The sequence below is a fragment of the Lissotriton helveticus genome, chromosome 5_1 (genome assembly GCF_964261635.1).
Source record: "Lissotriton helveticus chromosome 5_1, aLisHel1.1, whole genome shotgun sequence".
Classification (NCBI taxonomy): domain Eukaryota; kingdom Metazoa; phylum Chordata; class Amphibia; order Caudata; family Salamandridae; genus Lissotriton; species Lissotriton helveticus.
In genome coordinates this window covers 1,942,599,394-1,942,620,417 of record NC_136065.1, presented here as the reverse complement: position 1 = coordinate 1,942,620,417, position 21,024 = coordinate 1,942,599,394, and the positions used below count along the sequence as shown (strand labels likewise).

Here is a 21,024-nt window from a genome sequence, read left to right as displayed (position 1 = left end):
GAAACAGAGAGTTCTCCAGTGCAGTCTTAGCCTGTTAGGATAGTTAAATGTATTTGTGGCTTCTCTGTATTTAACTGATGGTATCACTGGATAACATTCCCTTCCCATGCTCATTTCCAATGCAATTCGTCAGGACTATGAGATTTTGCCAGGACCTGTTCTAAAACCATGGAAAATTGTCATTCTGCTGCTGGGCAGCCTTGAGATTCAAAATTTTTGCAAAAAATAAAATTGTATCAGCCCAAAATGACCAAGAGATTGACAGTGGCTGTCACTTCACCTGCCTCTCTTTATGGACTACCTGTGCCAGCTTGCATCTGAGCCCGAGATCCCTGTGGTCAACATTTTGTGGAAGGTAGTACTGATGACCACAGGCAATCTTTAGAGGGCAAATCTGTTGTAGAAAATAGTGTTACCCATTAGAACTAAGGAGACATGTTGCATCTGGGCAGAGATATTCCATCTTCTGAATGTACAACCAGGGGTGTACCCTCATGTGGCATGCATAGGAAGAGATGTATATTCCTTTGTCAAGTTTGTTTCTGTTTAGGTCTTAATTAGAAAACAAACTTCCTTCTGAGAGTAATTTCAACTGATCTCTTCTGGAAGGTTAAGATCAACAGCAGCTGTTGCAGAGGAACAGCTCAAAGCTGAAGTACTTGATAGCGTAGGGTTTGCCATTTAAGGCTTTGAAGCAATAAGCTGATGGCTTGTGCAAGAACCAGAAATCAAAAGACAAGCATTTGCAGTGCCATCGGTCTTGCCTTTGGGACCTTATAGGTATTTAGCAATGCAGCACATTAGCTCACATTACTGCAACGTAGTCTCGCTTACATGTATTTTCAGCACGACATCCCCAGCTGAAAGTAATCACCACAATATAGGGAAGACCCAACGACTTCCGGTGATTAATATATATAATTATTTGTAATCACAGAAGCGTGAGTAAAAGCAGGCACTGAGGATCTCTACTTGCCTTTCAGTGCGATGATGCGGGAGTGCGTTTTATTAACCGGTCATGCTGTGGCAATATGCCTGTAAAAAAGGGCCTTAGAGAGATGTGCTTGATTTAAGGAGACATGCGGGTTAGTCATGCATCTTGCGTATCTGAAGTTTTTTTCCACTTCATTCCACAGAAGATTTTCAGCTAATTTACTAGCCTAAGTCCTGTTTTAGAATATCTCTCTTCTGTCCAACTGGCTGCATTAATGGATGCACTGAGATGGGGATTTGCATCCTCCCCTGGATGAATGGTGCTTTGAGGTCTGTTAACAGGACCGCAAAATCCTGTCTCATTTAGTGATAAACGAGTTTCTTAGCTGCGGGCTCAAGCACGTTCCGTGCTTGTGTTGTGCCCTGCACACTGGTGGTCTCTCACTAGTGTCCATGGGCAGTGCTTTGAATATGCATCCATCTTGCCTGGCAAGAAATGGGTTTGTTACCATTTCCAAGAAGCATGCACTTTTGGGGGAACATTCACAAAGATTGTTGGCATTATTGTTTAATTTCTACATTTAAAAAATTCTAACTCATGATCAGAGGACTCAGGCAAAAAGAAGTAACACAATGTGCGTGCAACCTATGCATTCGTAAGTCACTCTAAGATAAATAGACGAGCCTTCTCCGGGTAATGTCAACACCAAGATCAAGACAATGCAGTGGAAACAGGGTGAGGAAGCCGTATTTGTGGCTACTCACAAACATTCGCCCTGCTTTTCTAGCACTTACCCGCACTTCTACAAGTATACCCAAACAATCCAGAGAACAGTAATAATTTACTATACTGCCACAGAGAAGGAGCTGGAAAAAAAACATTTAAACAAGCATTGGCATAGCCAATAGTTCTCGCTTTTGGGACCTTATAAGTATATAGTTATGCAGCAAAATATCCTTAGTGCAACAACATCAACTGTTGCATGGCTAAACACTTATAAGGTCCCAAAAGCGAGACCTATTGGCTATGCCAATGCTTCTTTATGGTTAAAGCGGTACAAAAGGGGGTGGTGATGGACGGAGCATCAGAACCAATCAAACACTCACACCCAGTCAAAAGATCTGGGTTTGATCCATCACCTTTCTTTAGCCCAGAAAGAATGGATGGAGCCCAGATAGCTCCGTCCATCACCACCCCCTTTTGTACCGCTTTTGGCTGCTATAAGTGTGGCAGGGTATGCTCAGACGTGAGTTCCTTGCTCACTTTGCCACTGGATTCAAGCAAGCCGACTGAAGACGGCTGTAATGCCAGAAACCGGTCCTCAGAAGCTTGTTTCCGGTCCAGGGAAGGCATGGCTTGGCAGTTCGGGCTGGACTGTTCCCATGAGGCACAGGGTCAGACTGATTTGCATATAGCCATGTCTGAACTGGGGTGGCAGAGTGGGCTAAAGAACGGTGATGGATTCAACCCAGATCTTTTGACTGGGTGAGAGTGTTTGATTGGTTTGGATGCTCCGTCCATCACCACCCCCTTTTGTACCGCTTTTGGCCGCCATAAGTGTGGCAGGGTATGCTCAGACGCGAGTCCCTTGCTCACTTTGCCACTGGATTCAAGCAAGCCGGGCTGAAGACGGCTGTAATGCCAGAAACCGGTCCTCTGAAGCTTGTTTCCGGTCCAGGGAAGGCATGGCTTGGCAGTTCGGGCTGGACTGTTCCCTTGAGGCACAGGGTCAGACTGATTTGCATATAGCCATGTCTGAACTGGGGTGGCAGAGTGGGCTAAAGAACGGCGATGGATTCAACCCAGATCTTTTGACTGGGTGCGAGTGTTTGATTGGTTCGGATGCTCCGTCCATCACCACCCCCTTTTGTACCTCTTTATGGTTAAAGAGCGCAGAAAGTGATACACTGGGTGAGTCTACAGCAGCCACCCCGGGAACACAAGGGCTCTCTCATCAATGTATTTACTGATTGAGAAATAATCATGTGAGCAAGAAATGATACATCAAATAGTCAGGGTGGTAGAACAGATTCTGTAGATAAGTGGTGGATTTGGGGGCAGACATTAGATAAACAGTCATAAGACAACACTGGAAAGGTTGGTGATCTTTTTGAAAGAATGGAAATTAATCATGCGCGGGTATACACACGTATTTATTTTCGAAGTAAATTTAAAAAATGGGAAGAAGTTGCTGATATTTGTCTGTAGAAAAGATAGCAATTGTGCTCCAGTGACCATAGCTAGGCACGACACAATGGTTCTTGTTGGTCTTCTTGCGGATGGCCATGGTGTTGCTAACAGGGGCCTAGCGGCAACGGTGGCTCCACTGCTGCTGTGTGCTTCGACTCCTTTCCTCCTCCTCCCACCCTGCTGCAGCGGCTCCTAACACCACGTCTGCACTAGCAGTAACGCTCTCGTTCTTGCCAAGCCGTTCCTCTCCCAGCCAAAACCTGGAGCAGAGCCGCCAATCAAGCCAGGAGGGGCTTGTGCAGGCCATAAGGGAGTGAAAAAAAATAAATGAACACGGAATTTACAGACGACGAGGATGTTCTTCTTGGTAGAGTTGTAATACATAGCGGCCATCTTGAAATAGAGATGTTAAGTTTCAATCAAAGGAGCAGTTAATAAAAAAGTACAATTTGTTCAAAATATTAGGGTATTCTATACCCAAAAAAATCACAGCACGCACAAACGTTCAAAGCAATAACGTACCATGCAACAGAGCAGTACTTAATCTCAATCGTTGTCAGCATCCCCATAGCAACTTAACCCATACTTTTTTCATTTCGAGAAAATGTAAAATGCTTATATCCTAAAACGACTAAGCGCCTAGCTGCCTTCAAGAGAAAACTTGTGTCCTTCAGTTTTAAACCAATGCTGCTTTAAACAGGAATAAAACCTTAGGTGCTCGCCCCCAGAAAAACAGATAGGGTCATAATTACACCGGCGGCTGCTTGGACTAAACGTAGTAACCATATATATTTATGTTTGCTTCCCCTTTTGTTTAAAAAATACCAACCAAATCGAAACGAATAAGTATGAAAACATATATGTATATTCAGTGCTTTCTTAATTTTCATGCTGTTCGGGAAACTAATTGTTTGGTGTACATTATATACAATATGATGTCTTATTTAAAGGTGGAGGAGTGTGGCTCAATGGTTAGAGCGGCAGACCCTGATGCAGGTTCTGGCCAGGGGACTAGGGTTCGATTCCCGCCTTGGCGGGGTCTCGGGCTCAATTTCCTCGGACCTGTTAATTCTCATCTCGGTGCCTATTCTAATCACGGGCCCCACGCTGCAACTCTGGGAAATAGCTTGCTTAGCCTCCACACCGGCCCCAACAGCGCTAAGGATGCCTGGCTTCACCCTGAGGTGCCCAGTAGTGGACACTTCACAGGGAAAGCCAGGAGGGGTTCCACAGCGGTATGAGTATCAGCGCCAGGAAGCCGAATAGGCGACACCGCAAGGTGACCGTCTGGTGACAGTGCGCTCTATAAATACCATGACATTTACATTTACATTTAAAGCTTTTATACTGAAGTTTAACAATTAGTTGTTTACAGCGCGAATGGTTTACCTGTATACACTTATATGTACTCCTCCCAGAAAGGAGATACATTATTTAAATATGGCTGCCTGGTTAAAACGCCGTTGAGAGCAGATTGGACAAATCTCTAGCCTAGCTAGACTTTTTCAAAACGTAAACATGCCAGAACCAGAAAAACATCAGTACACGCCTGAGCGCACCCTTATCTTGACCCCGATTCTAGTCTGGCATTTCACACGTTGCATGATTTTATTGTGCGCGTGTGTCACTAGCAAGCAGCGTATTTGGTAATCCCTGGAAAAGGGATGTTGAGAGGGTGAGAGCGATCTGTCCTGCTGACACAATATAGCTGGGTTTCTTTAAGGAAGGAGAATGAACAAGCATTGGCCAAGCGGCCGTGACAGTGACACGGATGCGCTGCCGCGAAAGCAGATGGCGGCTGTGCGCATGCACACAAGCTTGAGGCCACCAAAAGCCTGTGGTGGCACTTTCAAAAGCCGCTTACCAAATGTCTCGCAGAACCGCACATGTGCTGGCTAAGGCGAGACCTAATAAAAAAAGCATTCCCTGAAAAAGAGAAAAGGGAAGAAAAAGAATGTGATATATAAACTATTTTACTAACTGCGCAGTTGGAAAGTTTCCAATAAGAAAACTGCACGAACGTGCAAAATTATTATTAGAGTTCTCTCACAATATTCACCAGTGTGTGCATCATACCGTCAGAGATGGGTAAAAAGGCAGGGTCACCAGATCATTCCATGTCAGGAGCCTTTACCAAACAAAGCAATACATCCTGGATGTGAGATGCACCTTTCTTGACTTCATGTGAACCAACTTATGTTTGGAAGAACGATGTGAAGGGCTTGAAACAGGGTTTCTCTTTGGACATGGCGCCGTCTGGTAGTTTGAAGAAGAAGCTCAGACTCTGCACTCCTTCAGTCTTTGACCACAGTGCTGGGAATCCCACCAAGGAGTATGGTCTGCAAATTGTTCTAGCAATATTTCTTGGCAACAGATACCAGACGCCTTAGAAATAGAAAGCATGGTCTGAATTCACACACGTTACCAAACAAATCAATAGTTGCAGAAACTGTTCCGCACCGGACAGCCAGTTACCTCAAGGAGTTGAATGCTCACTGCTGACATCGGCGTATCACTAGTTTCAGTCTTGCCAAGACACACGCAGCCTTCCAAGGTTGGCAAAGCCCCAGTTAGTTCCGATTCAGCGACCCAGATCTGAATGGCTCCTCAATGTTTCTCTGAACCCATCGTGAGCTGAATACCAATGAATTCTGAAATAACCTGACAGATTTATGCACAAGGTGGAAGACTGACTGCTGCTGTACGATTAGCAACTCGTGAACAGGTAGTGCTAATTATACAGAATGTCAAGAAAAAGAAGCCTACAACCAGAAATCTACAGTACATCAACGGAGAGCGTCAATGTCCAAGCCAAGCTCCGGGAGCCCCCACAGGCCCATGCTCCTTGCAGCTGCCTTCACCGAGCCGCCTCACCTGCAGCTACTTAGATATGCAGCGGCCTCTGAACAGCCTCTGAGCCAGAGTTTACATGTCACTTGCAACTTTTCACTTCGCTACACATCAAAGGTCCGCTCTACATTTTGAAGGGGAAAACAAGAAGCTGCGCAGGAAGGACGTCAGCAACTGGTTGGCAGAAACAGTGACAAATACAAGGGCTATGAGAGGCATTCGGACAGACTTAAGAAAGAAAAGGAAAGCCACGCTGATTTTCTTTATTCAGGAAACAGCTGTTTTTAAATGGAAAGATCGAATGCTTTCTTTGTTTTTGGCACCAGCTATTGACAACCTAACGAACACTAAGGCTGCAATGCCCAGACGCCAGAGGGGAGGAGGGGTCATCAAAGCTGTAAGAGGAGGATGCATGAAGGCCCCTGAAGTATGATGACCCAAATAAAGTTCTTAGTGAAATCGCAGGGGAGGGAACTACGCACACATAGGAAAGACATTTAGAACAAGCATTTACAATGCAATGGTTTCGCCTTTGGAAAAGTTAGTTATTGGCATTGTATATGCCAAAATTTGTATTTATGTTTTTGTTTCTAAAACAGATAAGTAAATGGCATTGTCATTTACATTGCCATTACCTTTTTTTTTGCAGTCCCTTCTCTTCACTTGCCCTCTCTACACATGGACCTGTGCAGAGAGATCATATGGAGAGAGGCATGTGCAGAGAGGCCGTGTGTAGAGAGGCTGTGTGCAGTGATAGCGCATGTTGAGAGGGCATATGCAAAGAGGAGAGGACAGGATACAGAGGTAGTGCAGGAATAAGAAAGTGCAAGAAGTAGTGGGAGAGCAGAAAAGAGTGGGAGAGCAAGAGAGAGGACAGAAATAAAAGGGAAGGGATGAAAGAGGCCAGGAGTAAGAAAGAAGAAAGGTCAAAAGGAAGCGAGGGCAGGATAGAGAGGGAGGGCAGGAAGGAAGGAATAGAGGCAGAAGAGAGAGAGAAAGGGCATAAAGGAGTGTGAGGGCATGAGGGAAGGTAGGAGGGTGTGAGAAAGGCAGAAAGGAGAGGGCAGCAGGTTAGAGGGAGTGCGGGAAGGAGAAGGAGGAGAGAGATGGAGGACAAGAAGGTGAAAGAGAGCAGAAGAGAGAGGTGGAAAGGGAGGGCAGTAGAGACTAAGAAGGCAGAAGAGAGAGAGGGATAACAGTAGAGAGAAGGGCAGAGGTAATAGAGTGAGAGAAGGCAGAAGAGATAGGGAGGTCAGGAAAGAATAGAGCAGGAAGGAGGGCAGAAGCGAGAGAGTGTTGAAAGAAAAGATAAGGAGTGCGGGATAGAAAGTGTAGAGAAAATGTGGATGTAGATGGAGAGTGAAAGGCAGGAGTGTGAGAGATGTAGAGGGAGGGCGAAAGGAAGTGAGATTGAAACAAAGGAGAGAGATAAAAGAGATTGAGGACAGTAAAGTGAAAGAGATCAGAAGAGAGGTGGAAAGGGAGAGAGTGGGAGAGAGGGAAAGGGAGGGAGTGAGAAGGAAGGATGTAGGGCAAGAAAGAGAGAGGGTAGAAGGGAGAGAGGGGGCAGGTATTAGTGTAGTAATGTAGACAGAAAGAGGAAAAAATGTGCGAAAAAGTTGACAGTGCTTCAGGAAAGCAACACCATAGCAGTTTGCAGATGTGTTCTCATCACATAAGGAACACCATTGGAGTTTGCAGATTTGTTGTCACCTGCACTCACTTTCTCATCATAAGCACTGGTCAACTTATAGCCTCTACACATGCCCTTTTAAACATGCACTATTTGCACTTGATCTCTCTGTACTTGCCCTGTCCGGAAAACACCCTCTCTGCACACGCCCTCTTTACTCATGCCTTCTCTTCACTTGCCCTCTCTACACATGGACCTGTGCAGAGAGATGATATGGAGAGAGGCATGTGCAGAGAGGCCGTGTGTAGAGAGGCTGTGTGCAGTGATAGCGCATGTTGAGAGGGCATATGCAAAGAGGAGAGGACAGGATACAGAGGTAGTGTAGGAATGAGAAAGTGTAAGAAGTAGTGGGAGGGCAGAAAAGAGTGGGAGAGCAAGAGAGAGGGCAGAAATAAAAGGGAAGGGATGAAAGAGGCCAGGAGTAAGAAAGAAGAAAGGTCAAAAGGACGCGAGGCGCCCAGCTCACCTCACCATACACAGGGGTCTCAGAGCACACACTCGCACGTTTATCTACGCCTGATGGGTCAAGTAAGGGCACACCCCATGATGGGGACTCGTTGGGTGGATTGCGTTCTGCTGACGTCACTCTCCGGGTTGCTGACCGCTCTCCAGCATTGCTTGCGTCACCCTAGTCCCTGTGGCCTGCAGTCCGCTTAAGATGCGGCTCCAAGGTCAATTCACCAAAATGCCTGGGGTAGCGGAAGTGCCTTTACATTCCACTTGACCTTCACTTACACATACATATTTATACATATACAAACACACACTCTGCCTACTCATTTACACTCTTACATAAACACACTTAAAACTGCCAGCACGCACACAACATACATATATATAAAAGCATTTTTCCCCTTACCTCAGCTGCGAGGGAAAAGCATTCACCAGCTATAAATATGGGGTCGTTGGAGCCCCCCTCTGGGGCTCGACGTCCTGAAAAATGGCCCCTCTGAGCCTCAACAGGCTCTCTTCAGCGTTGGGGCGACCCACTGCCATCCGGGGCCGCCCTGACTCTCCATTTACTTCACCAAATGCCCCCCAGAGCCTCTCAGGGCTCTAAATACAAAAAAATGGGGCGGGGAGCCTCTCCGGGCTCTGTGCACGTTGGGGCGACCCACTGCCAACCGGGGCCGCCCTTGAAGCCCTCGTGGCTTCACACACCCAAGGAACGCGAGCTCGCGCTACTGCGGGGGAGGGGCTTGACCTTCACTTACACATACATATTTATACATATACAAACACACACTCTGCCTACTCATTTACACTCTTACATAAACACACTTACAACTGCCAGCACGCACACAACATACATATATATATATATATAAAAGCATTTTTCCCCTTACCTCAGCTGCGAGGGAAAAGCATTCACCAGCTATAAATATGGGGTCGTTGGAGCCCCCCTCTGGGGCTCGACGTCCTGAAAAATGGCCCCTCTGAGCCTCAACAGGCTCTCTTCAGCGTTGGGGCGACCCACTGCCATCCGGGGCCGCCCTGACTCTCCATTTACTTCACCAAATGCCCCCCAGAGCCTCTCAGGGCTCTAAATACAAAAAAATGGGGCGGGGAGCCTCTCCGGGCTCTGTGCACGTTGGGGCGACCCACTGCCAACCGGGGCCGCCCTTGAAGCCCTCGTGGCTTCACACACCCAAGGAACGCGAGCTCGCGCTACTGCGGGGGAGGGGCGGACACCGGCAATGTGTCCCGGCGCCCCTCCCTTTCGTCGGCTCACTCACCGGCCGGCGGCTCTCTCTTCACTCGGGGCTCTCCCTCCAGTCGGGGAGCCTCACGGGGGGGGGGGGGGGGGGGGGGCAGGCACCGGCAATGTGCTTCGCGCCCCCTCCGCTCGCTTCTGAAGGCCGCTCCTCTCGCCGCAGGGCTCCCTCCGCTCACGGGGGCCCTGCAGTCCAGCTGCCATCACTCTTCCTCCTCTTCTCCCCGGACCCGGCGGTGATTACCCGGCACTTCGGAGATTCCCTCGGCGAGGACGGGGTCGAACGGCTGACTCGGCTTCCGGATCCTCGCTGGGGCGGCTCCACTGCTGCGGCCCAATCCGGTCGCGGCTCCTGCGTCGTGCCTCCATACACGCCCAGCTTCTGCGGGCAAGGCATCGAATCAGAGCGCGGCTCTCGGGACAGGCCTACTGCAAACGCCCAATCAGAGCGCGCCTCCTGTCAACAGAGGACCAATCAGGTCGCGGCCCCTTCGTTTCTCTCGCTTCAGCTTCTGATCACTTTCAGGCCCCCGGGCCGCAGCGGTGAGAACACGGGGCAATGCCGGGTGGGCACCGGCTCTTCAGTTAGTTAACAATCGAGGTGGCCACTCGATCGGGCCATAACAGGACAGCGAGGAGGGGGGAGGGGGGACGGCGGGAGGAGGGACACAAGGCAGGACAGCAGCAGAGGGGGCGGGAATGGACAGCGCAGAGGGGGCGGGAATGGACAGCGCATCTGAAATCACTTTCAGTGAAAGGGGAGGGAACGGAAAAAACGTAACTCCGCCCAGGGAAAAAATCTCGGGAACGCCCCCGAATCTGGTCCGGCCTTGACGGACAGATCCGGCACTCAATGGCTAGCCTCCATTTATGGAGCTAGCCAATGAGAGCCGGGGGACGTTCCCGAACTCCTTATAGTCAACAAAGGATTTCACCTGCGCTGAAAACCTGCGCAGAGCACAGCCTTTCGGCAGGCGAAACCCAAAAATGCAACAATAATAACAAGCATTGGAAATGCAATAGGTCTCGCATTAGAAAAGTTGGAGTTATTGGTCTTGTAAATGACATTTTATTTATTTGTTGGTTTTTAAAATTGCTAAATTGATGGCTTTGTCATTTACAATGCCAATAGTTATAACTTTCGCGAATGTGACACCTATAGCATTTGGAATGCAACATGTTTTGTATTTACGTCACTTAGATGGCAGCTCTGGTCGTTAGGCCACATCTCTAGAGAGCAGGAGAGTGCAGCAGGGGAGAGAAGCACAACAATGCAATAGGTCTCGCATTAGGAAAGTTTGAGCTATTGGTATTGTAAAGGACACATTTTTTATTTATGTGCTTGTTTTGAAAATAGCGAAATTAATAGCTTTGTTATTTACAATGCCAATAGTTTTATCTTTCGCAAATGTGACACCTATTGTAACACAATATGTGTTGTGAGGGTGGGTGAGGGGTTGAGGGTGAGTGAGTGAGGGTGAGGGGTTGAGGGTGAGTGAGGGTGAGTGAGGGGTTGAGGGTGAGGGGTTGAGGGTGAGAGGGGGTGAGGGGTTGAGGGTGAGGGGTTGAGGGTGAGTGAGGGTGAGTGAGGGTGAGTGAGGGTGAGGGGTTGAGGGTGAGTGAGGGTGAGTGAGGGTGAGGGGTTGAGGGTGAGTGAGGGTGAGGGTGAGTGAGGGTGAGGGGTTGAGGGTGAGTGAGGGTGAGGGTGGGTGAGGGTGAGGGGTTGAGGGGGTTGAGGGCGAGTGAGGGTGAGTGAGAGTGAGGGTGAGTGAGGGGTTGAGGGTGAGGGGTTGAGGGTGGGTAAGGGTGAGGGGTTGAGGGTGAGTGAGGGTGAGGGGTTGAGGGTGAGTGAGGGTGAGGGGTTGAGGGTGAGTGAGGGTGAGGGGTTGAGGGTGAGTGAGGGTGAGGGTGAGGGGTTGAGGGTGAGTGAGGGTGAGTGAGGGTGAGGGAGGGTGAGGGAGGGTGAGGGAGGGTGAGGGAGGGTGAGGGAGGGTGAGGGGTGAGGGAGGGTGAGGGAGGGTGAGGGAGGGTGAGGGTGGGTGAGGGTGGGTGAGGGTGGGTGAGGGTGAGTGAGGGTGAGTGAGGGTGAGTGAGGGTGAGGGTGAGTGAGGGTGAGTGAGGGTGAGTGAGGGTGAGGGTGAGTGAGGGTGAGTGAGGGTGAGGGGTTGAGGGTGAGTGAGGGTGAGTGAGGGTGAGTGAGGGTGAGTGAGGGTGAGTGAGGGGTTGAGGGCGAGTGAGGGTGAGTGAGGGGTTGAGGGTGAGTGAGGGTGAGTGAGGGTGAGTGAGGGTGAGGGGTTGAGGGTGAGTGAGGGTGAGGGCGAGTGAGGGTGAGTGAGGGTGAGGGGTTGGGTGAGGGTGAGTGAGGGTGAGGGGTTGAGGGTGAGTGAGGGTGAGGGCGAGTGAGGGTGAGTGAGAGTGAGGGTGAGTGAGGGGGTGAGGGGTTGAGGGTTAGTGAGGGTGAGGGTGAGTGAGGGTGAGGGGTTGAGGGTGGGTGAGGGTGGGTGAGGGTGAGGGTGAGTGAGGGTGAGGGTGGGTGAGGGTGGGTGAGGGTGAGTGAGGGTGGGTGAGGGTGAGTGAGGGTGGGTGAGGGTGGGTGAGGGTGGGTGAGGGTGACAGTGAGGGTGGCGTGAGGGTGAGGTGAGGGTGGGATGAGGGTGGGTGAGGGTGGGTGAGGGTGAGTAGAGGGGTGAGGGAGTGAAGAGAGGGATAGTGACGGGTGTTGAGGGTGAGTGAGGGGTGAGTGAGGGTGAGTGAGGTGAGTGTGAGTGAGGGTGAGTGAGGGTGAGTGGAGTGAGGGTGAGTGAGGGTGAGTGAGGGGAGGGTTGAGGGTGAGGGGTTGAGGGTGAGGGGGTTGAGGGTGAGGGGTTGAGGGTGAGGGTGGAGGGTGAGTGAGAGGTTGAGGGTGAGTGAGGGGTTGAGGGTGAGTGAGGGGTTGAGGGTGAGTGGTGAGGGTGAGTGAGGGTGAGTGAGAGTGAGGGTGAGTGAGAGTGAGGGTGAGTGAGAGTGAGGGTGAGGGTGAGTGAGGGGTGAGGGTGAGGGGTTGAGGTGGAGTGAGGGTGAGGGGTTGAGGGTGAGTGAGGTGAGGGGTTGAGGGTGAGGGGTTGAGGCGAGTGAGGGTGAGGGTGGGTGAGGGTGAGTGAGGGTGAGGGGTTGAGGGGTTGAGGGTGAGTGAGGGTGAGGGGTTGAGGGTGAGTGAGGGTGAGGGTGGAGTGAGGGGTTGAGGGTGAGTGGAGTGAGGGTGTGTGAGAGTGAGGGTGAGTGTAGAGTGAGGGTGAGTGAGGGGTTGAGGGTTGAGGGGTTGAGGGTGAGGGGTTGAGGGTGAGTGAGGGTGAGGGGTTGAGGGTGAGGGGGTTGAGGGCGAGTGAGGGTGAGGGTGGGTGAGGGTGGGTGGGAGGGGTTGAGGGTGAGTGAGGGTGAGGGGTGAGGGTGAGTGAGGGTGAGGGCGAGGTGGAGGGTGCGGGTGAGAGGGGGTGGGTGGGTGGGTGATGGGAGGAGGGTGATGGGGGTGAGGGTGAGTGAGGGTGAGGGTGAGAGGGGTGAGTGAGGGTGAGTGAGGGTGGAGTGAGGGTGAGTGAGGGTGAGTGAGGGTGAGTGAGGGTGAGTGAGGGTGAGTGAGGGTGAGTGAGGGGAGGGTGAGGGAGGGTGAGGGAGGGTGGGGAGGGTAAGGGGTTGGGGTGAGTGAGGGGAGGAGGGTGAGTGAGGGTGAGTGAGGGGAGAGTGGGTGGGTGAGGGTGAGTGAGGGTGGGTGAGGTGGATGTGAGGGTGGGTGAGGGGGTGAGGGGGTGAGGGTGAGTGAGGGGAGTGTGAGGGTGAGTGAGGGTGAGAGTGAGGAGGGGGGTTGAGGGTGAGTGAGGGTGAGGGGGTTGAGGGTGAGGTGGTGAGGGTGAGTGAGGGTGAGGGGTTGAGGGTGAGTGAGGGTGAGGGGTTGGGTGAGGGTGAGTGAGGGTGAGGGGTTGGGGTGAGTGTTGAGGGTGAGTGAGGGTGAGGGGTTGAGGGTGAGTGAGGGTGGGGGTTGGGTGAGGGTGAGTGAGGGTGAGGGTAAGTGAGGGTGGGTGAGGGTGGGTGAGGGTGGGTGAGGGTGGGTGAGGGGTTGAGGGTGAGGTGAGGGTGAGTGAGGGTGAGTGAGGGTGGGTGAGGGGTTGAGGGTGAGTGGGGTGAGGGGTTGAGGGTGAGTGAGGGTGAGGGATTGAGGGTGAGGGGTTGAGGGGTTGAGGGTGAGGGGGAGGGGTTGAGGGTGAGGGAGGGGTTGAGCGGGAGGCTGAGGGTGGTGAGGGTGAGGGTTGAGGGTGAGTGAGGGTGAGGGGTTGAGGGTGAGTGAGGGTGAGGGGCTGAGGGTGAGTGAGGGAGGGGTTGAGGGTGAGTGAGGGTGAGGGGTTGAGGGTGAGTGAGAGTGAGGGTGAGTGAGGGTGAGGGTTGAGGGTGAGTGAGGGTGAGTGAGGGTGAGGGGGTGAGGGTGAGTGAGGGTGAGTGAGGTGAGGTGAGGGGTGAGGGGGAGGGGTTGAGGGTGAGTGAGGGAGGGTGAGTGAGGGGTGAGTGAGGGTGAGTGAGGGTGAGTGAGGGTGGGGGAGGGTGAGTGAGGGTGAGTGAGGGTGAGTGAGGTGAGTGAGGGTGAGTGAGGGTGAGTGGAGGGTGAGTGAGGGTGAGTGAGGGTGATGAGGGTGAGTGAGGGTGAGTGAGAGAGGGTGAGTGAGGGTGAGTGTGAGTGGAGGGGTTGAGGGTGAGTGTGAGTGAGGGGTTGAGGGTGAGTGTGAGTGAGTGAGGGTGAGGGGTTGAGGGTGAGTGAGGGAGGGTGAGTGAGGTGGAGTGAGGGTGAGTGAGGTGAGTGAGGGTGAGGGGTTGAGGGTGAGGGGGTTGAGGGTGAGGGGTTGAGGGTGATGGTTGAGGGTGAGGGGTGAGGGTGAGGGGTGAGGGTGTGGGGTTGAGGGTGAGTGAGGGTGATGGGTGAGGGGGGTGAGGGGTTGAGGGTGAGTGGAGGGTGAGTGTGAGTGAGGGTGAGTGAGGGTGAGGGGTTGAGGGTGAGTGAGGGTGAGGGGTTGAGGGTGAGTGAGGGTGAGGGTGAGGGGTTGAGGGTGAGTGAGGGAGTGGTGAGGTGAGTGAGGGTGAGTGAGGGTGAGTGAGGGTGAGTGAGGGTGAGTGTGGGTGAGTGAGGGTGAGTGAGGGTGAGTGGTGGTGAGTGAGGGTGAGTGAGGGTGAGGGTGAGTGAGGGTGAGGAGGGTGAGGGTGAGTGAGGGGAGGGTGAGGGGTTGACGGTGAGTGAGGGTGAGGGGTTGAGGGTGAGTGAGGGTGAGGGGTTGAGGGTGGGTGAGGGGTTGAGGGTGAGTGAGGGTGAGGGGTTGAGGGAGGGTGAGGGGTTGAGGGTGAGTGAGGGTGAGGGTGAGTGAGGGTGAGGGGTTGAGGGTGAGTGAGGGTGAGTGAGGGTGAGGGGTTGAGGGTGAGTGAGGGTGAGTGAGGGTGAGTGAGGGGTTGAGGGTGAGGGGTTGAGGGTGGGTGAGGGGTTGAGGGTGGGTGAGGGTGAGGGTGAGTGAGGGTGGGTGAGGGGTTGAGGGGGAGTGAGGGTGAGTGAGGGTGAATGAGGGTGAGGGTGAGTGAGGGTGAATGAGGGTGAGGGTGAGTGAGGGTGAGGGTGAGTGAGGGTGAGTGAGGGTGAGGGGTTGAGGGTGAGTGTGAGGGTGAGTGAGGGTGAGTGAGGGTGAGGGGTTGAGGGTGGGTGAGGGGTTGAGGGTGAGTGTGAGTGAGGGTGAGGGGTTGAGGGGTTGAGGGTGAGTGAGGGTGAGTGAGGGTGAGGGGTTGAGGGTGAGTGAGGGTGAGGGGTTGAGGGTGAGTGAGGTAACCTGGCATGGTAACCTGAAAAAAATGTGGGTGTGAGCCATGTGAAGGGGTCTGCGGTGAGTGTGAGACCCGAAAAGGCAGAAGTCGGGAAGGAGAGGCTGCGGGTAAGGGTGTGAACGAAAGTGAATGTGCACAAATGGGGCCACGCGGTGGGCGACCAAAGCAGAAGCGGCTGGCAGAATAAGCGGGCCAAGGCCGAGAGTCCACTGGGTGCACGCGTCCTACCCGGAAATGACTGGGGGATAGGTGGGGAATGGCATGGTAACCTGAAAAAAAGGTGGGTGTGAGCCATGTGAAGGGGTCTGCGGTGAGCGCGAGACCCGAAAAGGCAGATGTGGGGAAGGAGAGGCTGCGGGTAAGGGTATGCACGAAAGTAAAATGTGCACAAATAGGGCCATGTGGTGGGCGAACAAAGCAGAAGCGTCTGGCAGGATGGTGGTGCCGGAATAAGCTGTGCACATGTCAGGCCATGCTTCGAGTAACCTATAGAGATGCGGCTGACAGGATAGTAGGGTTGAGAGCAAAAGCGCCGAAGGGGCGCCTGTGTATATGCTGCTAATAATTAAAAAATGCATATGAGAACTGTATTATCGCAAATGATGGAAAAGATATCTCACCTGAAAGAAAAACAAGAAAGGAAACAAGACGGAGGGCATTGCTGTGGGGAGGGGGGGGGGAGGAGAAATGCACACGGCGGGCAGGGGAGGGGGCAGAGCGGGGAGAGCGGCATGAGGGTGTGAAGCAGCCGGGGCCTTTGAAGTGAAGCTAAGCTTCACAAAGGTGTGGGAGGAGTGCGGCTGAGGGAACAGACGGCGATTTGGTGATGTGCACGCGCATTTTAGGTCAATGCGCTTGCGCATTGACCTAAAAGCCACGGGCACAGCACCAAATCGCCACAGTTAGGTAAACTTTGTTTAAAGCCCTATAGTCTCGCTTCTCTCAATGCGCATGCGCATTGATAGGTCACGAGACCTAAAAAGGAAGCACCCAAGACAAGCACAACAAAGAACAAACGACAATACAAGGGCATTCTTAAAGCCCATAAACTGATTACTACAGGTCTTGCAAACACGGCATTCAAGCTGCCTAAACTCGACCTAAAAAAGACACACTAGGCTGAGGTCAGTTTTTAGGGATCCAATTTAACAGAATTTGAAAATGCACTGCATTTGAACGATCATTGTATTCCAACCTATTCAGCAGTTAAGCCGGACTCCTCAAAATGACAGTGCCACTTTTCTTTCCTTGATATTGTGCTACCTGCATAGTTTCTTCTACGTTTTTTCTTAGGTATGAATATTGAGAGGATTGTCAAAGACGCAAAATTTCCAAAAATCTTCTGTTTGATCTACTCTACTTAAAAATAATAAAGGATAGCGAAAATGAGTTTTTTAAGTTTACAGTCAAAAATATCAATTAAAATTAATCTTCTTATTTAAAACCTCTAAGATACCACATATGGACAATCTCAGTGGTGTGAAAATCAATGAAGATCCCATGATGGAGAATTAGTTCTGTCTAAATAGCAGGGGTGTGAATCATGCGCCTCCAAGGATAAGGACACCAGCAAGTCCTTCAGTTGCTACATTTCGGGTATGACTCTGCACACTACGTGATAACTATTGCTTCATTGGTTACCCAGAAGATGTGCATCAGACACTGTTTTTCTTACCCAAAAGCTGAACTTGTGGTGTGTTCCGGACCACATTCAGCATTTCCTTCGCCTTGACTTCTTGGCTCACTATTAGGAAGGTGTGTCCAATGAAGAGCGGGAGGAGGTTGTTGTAGGGAGAATCCGCAAGGGTGAGCTTTATAATCTGGACAAAAGAAAAACCAAGGGGTGCAAACGAAATACAGCATTAGAAGCAGATAGGAAAATAGACCAGAGAAGAAGTAAGCCTCAGAATTAGCCATGAGGTTGTGTGGTATAGGAGAGTTACCATTAGCCTCTTCATCCGTAATTATAGATGGGAAGCTAAGGAAGGAAAGTAACCAGGTACAAATAGGTAGTTCCAGAAGAACAATGCAGGTGAGAGCTAATGAAAACCATTTAGTAGAATATTTTACAGAGCCCCTAAAAGGACTGCACTTGGTCAACTGCATAAAAGTTATCAATTGAGGGAATTAACTGCTATAAGGCGAGTTCCCCCCCCCTGTTTTTTTCTTCAAAATGAAAGAAGAGTTTTTCAAAAATTATTCAGTCCATGATTAAAGCTCACTAGAAGCGAGCCCTAACCAATAACATAAAATAAACGAATTTACAAACCTCCCCAACAAATTTCGCTTCAACAAAAAGAAATAGCAGATAGATTGTGCTAGAGAAAACTTCCCTTAAAAAAAGAAAAGGAGTAAGGACATCTTTAAAGCTTATTTGCTACTTTTCCAGGTAAGAAGGCAGCCTCCAAGGAGGTCTACAGCACCTGCAACTAATTATTTTATAGAATAACTACCCAAGCTGTGCTTAATGTAGCATATCTTTAGGATTTTAGCAACACTTAGAATTGAAGAAATATTTAATATCTATATAGTAAATTTAGATTTTGAAACTGTAACATACTTTCAAAATAATACAACAATTCAAGAAGAGACACAACCTAGCTTGTGTCTTATGGATTTGCTGATGCACTCAATACCATAAGTATATCAACACGTCTGCGGAACCTGCTGATGGGCAGTCGCTGGTTGTAAAATAATCCAACATCTGTCAAACACAGTTGTAGAACTGGGAAGGGGAGTGAATTTGCTGACATTTGCTAGCTGGAACAGAAGCTCTGGGAGTGTGGATCATGAACTCAGGCATGGAAGGACTGGCCTGCTTCCATTGGCTGTGAATACTATTAAGTAGCACTGTGTAGGTTAACCCCGGAATGCAAAATCTGCTGATAACCTCTTTTGCCATATTACAGCCATCCTTATGGTGTTCACTACGCTTATTCACATTAAGAAAAAGGCTGAACAGTGTTTAAGTGCCATTACGTTTTAGTAGGGTCAACAGTTTGACCAAAGAAGCAATTCCCATCAAACTGCATATTGAAGACAAGAACGTGTCCCTCTTGACACAATCCAGCAACTGTAGACCCATGAATGGCACTACAAGACGAGTCCAGTAATAATGTGTCTGGCATTGTCTGGCTAAGTCTAACAAAGCTTGTAATAGTCCAAAATAAGTTTGTCCCCCTGAATTACTGCTGCTACATATTGTTTTCATCTGGCAGATGCTGCGTCAGAATTTCAAACTCCTCACATCCTCCGATGTCTTTATCCATTCAGTATGACTGTAGAATGTAAAACAATGGGATCTAGGTAGGAGCTTTTGTGGCTGGTTATATCTTTTTATTTATTTGTGGTGCTACTATTTAGGCACGGTCAAGACTGGATTAGTAATTAAAGCAACATAGGTAAAACCGGTATTCTTTTTTATGAATGGATTTCAAGTTTCAGGAAAACAGAAATCTTCATCCCCTTATTGTACCTAAACCTATATGTTGAGGACGTTGGATGCAAACCTGCATGCTATTCTCCCATGTTGTTTAACAGAAAGGGCCACAAATGATGATCCTCAATCTTCCCATAGAGAATTAGCCTGCCAATACCACACAATATTTTCTTTCTCACTCACTAGAGCTCTAATACCTGTCTGATTATCTTTATTCTTTAGAACATATTGTGGTGGATTGTAGTACATGTGCTCAAAACATAATGAGAATTCAGAAGGATTCCACATAACCAAAAGGGTAGAGAGATCCTTTGACCAAATATGGAGGGATACGTCCTCCCTATGTAACTACTTATTACATGAAAAGTGTCCCCTCTGGACTATCTTTATATGTGCAGGGAACCAGATGGATCACTGTCAAACCTAACTCCACTCTAATAAGTGGGGAAAGGAATAAAATCCTTTTTTTACATAACCCTCACAAACTCTAGAAGTGACGTGCTTCATCATCTGGTCCACCCTGACCCCTATAAGACCAAGGTGGGCTCGACCTTATCCCAGGAAGCTCTAATGTAGACTGCTAAAAATAAAAAGGGGGGTGGCGACATCACTTTAAATATCTGACATCCACTCCCAGGTATCCTATTATTAGTGGGGTGAATGAGAAAGGTTAAAAGGTATGTTAGGGATTGAAAGGTTGCAATGGTCCTATGACCCTAAATCACCATCATGTTTCAGTCCTATACTGATGCCCCCAATGGTTCTGGGTTTTCTTCAGGTGGAATAATGCTACTAATACCCTCACAAATGTATATGAAATGTTTTTTTGTGTATGGCATGCAATTACTTTCCTGGCATACGCAGGCAGTGCTGATACTTGCCACTGTGTAGTTCCCAGAGTAATGGAGACTGTTACCTTCACAGGGGGACGAGTGCGGGCCCTGTAGTCAAACCAGGGTCAAGGGTCTAAACCCACTTCACAACCTATTTGCCTCGGCCCCCCTGCTTCTGGCTACTAAATGTGCTCCATTACCTTCAGCTTATTTCTAAACAAGCTATTTGGATATGGCTATACAAGGTTGACACCCAAAATATTTCAATGAAGACATTTTTGGGGGATTGATGATTAATTACTTTTTTTAAAGAATCAACTTGGGCTGATCTCCAGTCACGTTTTTCCTCTTCATCTGATATTCTTAGAACAACAAAACCTGGAATCATTTTGTTTACTTCGAGTGAGACGGCTGGCACTGACACTGAACCACAAGGTTTTCACACACCCTTTTTGACATGTTGTTAGCCGGTATCCCACCTCTGTGTACGGGGACTGGAAATAAATGTGTGGACTGGACTTTAAAGGAAACCACAGGGAGGTGAAACGCTGGGCTGCAATTACTCATGGAAATTTACGGAGTAATGCACCATAATGATTCCCATATACCATAATATTATAAATGTACAGGTAATGTAATAAACGTTAATAAAATGTTTATTTTATTTTATTGTAAGCACCCTCTTTTCTCACTCTCTCTCGCTTTCTTGTGGTTTTTTATATAGCCTGGAAGTCGCACAACGCTAACTGTATTTTAACACACTTTTTATGTTGAAGAACATAATTTTATTTTACACTGTGCATCTAAGGCTATTTAGAGAACGTGTACTCAAAATAAGATGCGCAAAGCACCTAGCATGGAGAGAAGTGCACTGCATGGAGAAAGGACGACCATAACTGCCCTACACAACAGGGCAAGACAGCAAACGCGTTGCTGCTACAGGGACTGGACAGGTGTTTGTGGATTAGTGAATTAGTCACATTAGGAATCCAGCTCTACTGGCCCATTTTGGGTGTTGTGCTGCCCTTGTTAACCCAATCCCTGCAGATGGTATTTACCTGGTTGGGGAAGACCTTGATATGGATGTTGTGTTTCAAAAGCCTGTGCCTGAGTCTCAACATGTCCTCACAGCCGATGGCGCAGTTCTGGAACACAGCAATCATCTTATTCTCCTGAAACACACCTTTTAGTTGCCGACTGAGGATCTTTACCAAAAGGCTATCCTGAGGGTAAAGCACACAAAAACAAAGAGTGAGAAATGCAGACATCTCAGAAACAAACCTCAGATACAGGATTATTCTCAGTGACTTCTTGCTTGCTCCAGGCAGTCTACACCCAGGGTACAATTGTTTCCTGAATCACGTGGTCTGTGCTTATGTGTGTCCAGTCACTGAATTCTCTATTTGGAGTGATTAAGTGCCGGGTTGGTGCCTACTCTTTCACGTCTGGGCTGAGCCGTTGTTTTCATCTGCTCTCTCCAGAAGTCACGTGATGTAGGAGGCTTATTCTCTTATGTGTTCTCTTAATGCATTCTCCATGCAGGTT

The 21,024-nt window shown here is 49.6% G+C and overlaps 1 protein-coding gene across 2 annotated transcripts in view; it reads right to left on the bottom strand.

Annotated features, from left to right (window-relative positions):
* MRPL10 (mitochondrial ribosomal protein L10) overlaps positions 1–21,024 on the bottom strand; it is a 61,746-nt gene that overhangs the window by 4,435 nt on the left and 36,287 nt on the right. For both annotated transcript variants that reach the window (XM_078645589.1, XM_078645588.1), the window contains exons 3-4: positions 20,538–20,702; positions 16,883–17,027 (exon numbers count right to left, since the gene is read on the bottom strand). In XM_078645589.1, the coding sequence (XP_078501715.1) occupies positions 16,883–17,027; positions 20,538–20,702 (310 nt within the window). The remainder of the gene's footprint in view (positions 1–16,882; positions 17,028–20,537; positions 20,703–21,024) is intronic.